The following is a 5,635-nucleotide window of genomic DNA, read 5'->3' on the forward strand; positions in this document are numbered from 1 at the left end:
AATTGACAGGTCGCATCATGGATCCGACTGGTGGATTTTTATTTTTTTTAATAAACGAGAGCTGTAAAAAAAAAAGTCTCGTACGACTTTATTCTCGTAATACTAAAACTTTATTTTTTTTTTTTAGTGTGGCCCTAAAGCTCCGTCATGGTTTTGAGCTACTTGAACGTTTGTCTCTCGGTGAACCGTTTTGATTTGCAGAGTATGTACAGTGTAAAAGAAGCCATAATGGAGTCCTGCAGTACGCAAACCTTCTCTGTTTTGTAAATGTGTGTCTCGTTGTAGTTTGTACAGCTTTTATAAGGATTCATGTTTATGACAAACTATCAAACTGTTAATTTAATGCTCGTTCTGTAAAAAGATTTTAGATAAAGAAGCAGCCGTCAGCTGTTACAGACTGGTCCGTTTGTTGCTCCAGTTCAATCCCAAAAACACCGATCTCAGTTTGACCCATGAGGCTCCGTCCCAAACTTTAAATATTTCTATTCTATTCTAGTTTTTGAACAGAACATACGACTCGATCTGTGGAAGTCACGGAAACGAGATTATAGTTAAAACATCCACCCAGTGATCGGAAGAAATGATCTGCTGGTGGATAAAATGTTTAGTTTTGTCCTTTTGAAGTTTTAATGGTTGAACCTGTTTTGGAGCTTCTGTTCAAACTGATGTGGCCTGCAGAAACAGCTGGGTTCTGTTTGACAAACGTTCTGGTTCCTAAGCTTCAGGCTCAGCAGCAGCAAGGTGACTCAATCAGTTCAAGATTCATAGAGGAGGTAATTAATGATGAGATTTGACTTGTGTGTTAAAATTTTCATCTGGGAATGACTCCACACCCAACTTAACCAGTTGTAACTCAGAAAACCAGTCAGATTAGCTCCCTCTTCTGCTCAGTGACCATAATTATCAACGTAAACTTAACATTATGTTTGTCTACACATCAAGGACCATGCATAGAAAAATATGTATCAGAATTAGCTTATTTTTGTATTTAAGCATAAAAAGCACCGAGGCAACACTTTAACTAAGAGAAGTTGTGTTTGTGCTTCTGATTTAATGAGATACAAATTGACAGATGCAGAAATAACTCTTTTCTGCAGGTATAATTTTTGTGCATGAGGCAGGAATGGTAGAATTTAGGGTCAAAATGGGCGAGGAACTGAAAGTCCGAGGATGTTCTGCTTTCATTTTATGGCCAGAACTTGGAAATTCAAGCTTTCTGAGAATTCAAAGTTTTTAGGAGGTGATCAGCTACGCGCCCCCTCGATCAACCCAAATGCTTGTCAGTAAGAGTGAAAAGGCTGCAGCTACAGGAAACCTGAGGTTGATTTTTATTTTTTAATCAAATAATCACAGAGAAGAGGCGCCTCGGTCTGAGAGGTTGATGTGCTTCTGTTTAAATACTTGGATCTGCCTGAAGGCTGGACCTTCCCCGAGTCACATACAGCTCATCAGCAGAAACATTTTGTATTCTCATTTTAGATCGTTATGTTTAGAATAATTGCATTGCAGTTGTGTAAACGTGAACGCGTTAAATAATCTGAGTTTTCTGTGTTTATTGATAAAGTCTGCTCACTCATCAGAGCAAAGTGAATGAACTGACCCTGAATTCAAACAGCACATAACACAGTTAAAGATTATTTCTGTAGTTTTACACAATATTAATGTCTAATATTTATATGTAGAGTTTGATATAACTGTTAATAAACATTTTATTCACAGGAGTGGTTGATGGTGTTTTTTTTCTCCTAAAATTTAAGAAAATTAAATTAAATTGTTGAGCTATGAGCCTTTGATTTTTATTATTATAGCACCCTTTACAGATTACATGAAATAAATTACATTTTTACAGGTTTAATGTCCTCAGTTATTTTAAACTCTAGTAAATATTGGCTGAATTTAATAATAAATAAAAGTTTGTAGTTGAAATATTCAGATTTATCAAAGTGATATTGCACCAAACATCAAGTTAGAGGTCACATTCCTGCTCCTTTTCCATGCATGTCAAGGTTGCACGGTGGTTCAGTTGGTAGAGCTGCTGCCTCTCAGCAAGCAGGTTGCCTGGTTCAAATCCAGGTCAGAGGTCCTTTCTGGGTGGAGTTTGCATGTTTTCTCTGGGTACTCTGGTTTCCTCCCACAGACCAAAAACATACACGTTAGACTGATTGGTAACTCTAAAATCATCCCTAGGTGTGTGAGAGAGAGTGAATGGTTGTTTGTAGTGTCCCTGTGATGGACTGGAGACATGTCCAGGGTGTCCCCTGACTCTTGCACAGTGATTGCTGGACATGGGCACCAGTGACCCCTGTGACCCAAAAAGAAAGAAGCTGGTAAAGATAACGGATGGATGGAAGTTCTACAGAAGCCTGTTAATCACCCATTCATTCAAATCAGGTGTGTTGCAGCAGAGAAGCAACTAAACCATGCAGGATGGTGTTCCTCAAGGACCAGGGTTAGGAACCACTGCATTTTGACAAAGGCTGGTCCATCCCAAAGATCCAGTCCCCTGACACAAACAGTAATATCGTATGTAGTTTAGTGCCAGAAGGGCCATGATCAGCACTGGGGAAACTAAACAGCCATTGGCCAAAAGGATGGCTCACAGACAGAAGAACAACATTATCAGGCCAGGACTCTGTGGTCTACACTCATCTGCATGCCAGCGGTCACTTTTTTCCCCGATGCATGCTCAATAGTCCAGGTAGAAAGATCTAAAAAAGTTAAGTCTGGTTTTCTGGACGTTCAAAAAACAAAAAAAAAGTAGAAACATTTCGTCTTTCATCCAAAAGACTTCTTCAGACTGAAGAAGTCTTTTGAAAGACCAAACGTTTCTACATTTTCTTGTTTTGTTTTGTTTTTTGAACGTCCAGAGGACCTGACTTTTAACTTTTTTAGATCTATTTTTAATTTATTTAATTTAGAACAATTAAAATATAAACAAAACAAAAAACAAACAAAAACAGGTCAATAATTCTACCAAAATGTTCTGTAAATAAAACAAAAATGTTTGAAAAGGGAGCAGGAAGAAGCAATGGCTTATCCAGTCCTTTTGTTACTTTGAGAGGAGTAAAGGAAGCCATTTCTGTGAAGAGAACTCACCTTTAGTTAAACGGGCGGAGGTCTCCGTGTTCAGTCCCCCTCTTACAATGTTGTTATTACTAGTATCACTCAACCCTCTGTCAATAGCAAGCAGCCATCAGGGCTCTAATGGTCAATTATTAAGCTGATGATCCTGCTGTTACATGTGAACAACTAGTCCTGGCTGTTACCAGCAAACTGGCTGATCCACTATGAGAAGGTGCTGCTTATAAGACACAGATTTACAAGAGTTTATTTTGTGTGTGTGCGTGCGTGTGCATATATATTTATATATATGTTTATGTTGCAGCTCCTCAGACCGAATAAGACTTTACAATCAGGACAGTTCAGTTTTATTTATTTTTAAAAAATATATACATTTATGATTTGAAGTGGCGTTGATAAAATACAGATTAAGCTTTAGCCTTAGGTTAAAAAATAGTATGTGTCTTTTATTTATTTATTTTTAATTACAAAACTTTATCAATTTTACAAACAAGTGTCTGCCAGGGCTATACATGTATTACAGGTTATAAAGATAAAGGGTATACATTATGATTGATTTTATGTGAAACCTCTTTAACCTTATTTGTTATGCTTTTTTTTTTCTCCATTTAACCAAACGTGTTTCCAATTAATTTCTCCAAAAGTAGAGGACCAAAAAAATATCTACCAGGAGGTAAAGTAATCTTCTGCAGACATGATCTTCTAGAAGTTTGTTGGAACAAAAAATAGTACGTGTCGATGCTGGACTGTGGATCCTCCAACGTGTCAATGGGCTTGTTCAGATGCTTTCTGGGAGATGTAGTCTTTTTTGTCAGCGTGTTCTGTGTTTCTGAACTGCTTCCGGGAATTGAAAGAACTACAACACTAACCGGTCGGAAATATAGGGAGACGTACAAATGTTTCTGTGTGCCGGCAGGAAGCCAACATGTTGGGTGTCCTGTCTGTGCTTCTCTTATATATTTGTAGTCCAGCGGGCTGCGTTTTTCAGAAACTTTACTGCACCATATCAGACAGCTGCGACTGCGACTTTAAGCCTAATATCCGAGGTAAGATGAGCTTGTCGCGATGCTAATGCTAGTTCTTGTTAGCAGCGCGGCTAATGGTTAGCACAACAAAACAGTTCGGCTAACAAAAACATACTTAGCATAAACTGTAAAGTTTTCTGGGTTTGCTTTTTGCACTAATGACTGTGTCAACAGTGTGCTTTTTTAATTTCATGTATGTTAAATTAAGCTGGAAAGTTTTGCATGAAGTTTGCTTTTCCAGCTGTCTTTACTTCTAGTATTACTGAACTTAAAATAAATTCAATAACTCATAGAAACTGTGAGCTACAAGCCACATGCATTTAAAATAATGAGACATTTAGTAAAAAGGTAAATACAATTAAAAAAACATGCAAAATTATAATAAAGATGTCTGACTGTGGTGTTGGGGGAAACAGTCCTTTTCTCCTCTCCCCTGGACAGAGAGTAGCATTATAAGCATTATAAGCATTATAAGATAGTAAGTTATTTCAGAAGCTAATAATTTGTAGGACAGATAAGATTTTTTTTACATTGTTCCATTTTGACTTTAGAATAAATGTATCAACATCTAGGGTGCTCAAGATAGCAAAAAAAAAAAAAAGTGTTGATATTGCAATAATTGGATTGGATTAAAAAAAGTAAAATCAAGAGTCGAGAAATGATAGATCACCAATGTATACTTTTAGTTAAAATAAAACCAAATTCATATAGAATCCCTCCTTTGCCTAATGTCTGTACACACTTTTTCATCTTCAGGCCTGATCGACAGTATAAGAAAGTTCATGCAGCATCAACTTGTGATTGTCTTTTCTGTCCTGATGAGCAGACTTGGAGTGGGACCTCTATAAGAATGTCTTCGGTCAACATCTGGTTCAGGACATCGTGTCAGAGGAAGTGGCAAAGTTCCTTCAGAATAAAAGCCCTGATCAACCCTTAGTGCTGTCCTTCCATGGTTCCTCCGGAACAGGAAAGACGCTGGTTAGTTCCATGCTGGGAAATCATCTATATGGCTCGGCTATGAGCAGCCCATTTGTCCACCAGTTTGTCCCTACACTTCACTTCCCCTCACTGAAGCGGGTCAATCGGTACAAGGTGAGTTAGAGGTCATTGTGTCACTTTATTGACTTTCTTACCTACTAGATTTATCAATAATCACATATTTTAAATACAGTACATGTATGATGATAATAATCCTTAATTTGAGATGTGAATAATAATAATAATAGACATTGAATATATTGGATAGAAAGGCTGCTGGGAGGACTGAACGTTTCTGCTTTGGTTTGCAGAAAGAGTTAAAGAGTTGGGTTCAGGGAAACCTGACGGAGTGCGCTCGCTCCGTCTTCATTTTTGATGAGATGGAGAAGATGCCTCCAGGTGTCATCGATGTGTTGGAGCCCTTTTTGGGTTCCTCCCATGTTGTGTTTCGCACCAACTATCGCAAGGCCATCTACATCTTTATAAGGTACGAAACACTCGCTGAATCTGGATCGAGGCATGCCACCAGGAAATAAAATCTGGATCGAGGC

The 5,635-nt window shown here is 37.9% G+C and overlaps 1 protein-coding gene across 1 annotated transcript in view; it reads left to right on the forward strand.

Annotated features, from left to right (window-relative positions):
* The first annotated feature begins 4,006 nt into the window (after positions 1 to 4,006).
* The window catches only part of tor2a (torsin family 2, member A), a 2,627-nt gene continuing 998 nt past the window's right edge, over positions 4,007 to 5,635 (forward strand). The window contains exons 1-3 of the mRNA XM_037680175.1: positions 4,007 to 4,127; positions 4,933 to 5,198; positions 5,396 to 5,571. Of these exons, the coding sequence (XP_037536103.1) occupies positions 4,007 to 4,127; positions 4,933 to 5,198; positions 5,396 to 5,571 (563 nt within the window). The remainder of the gene's footprint in view (positions 4,128 to 4,932; positions 5,199 to 5,395; positions 5,572 to 5,635) is intronic.

Source organism: Nematolebias whitei, chromosome 8 (assembly GCF_014905685.2).
Source record: "Nematolebias whitei isolate Nwh7 chromosome 8, NemWhi1, whole genome shotgun sequence".
NCBI classification, from domain to species: Eukaryota; Metazoa; Chordata; class Actinopteri; order Cyprinodontiformes; family Rivulidae; genus Nematolebias; species Nematolebias whitei.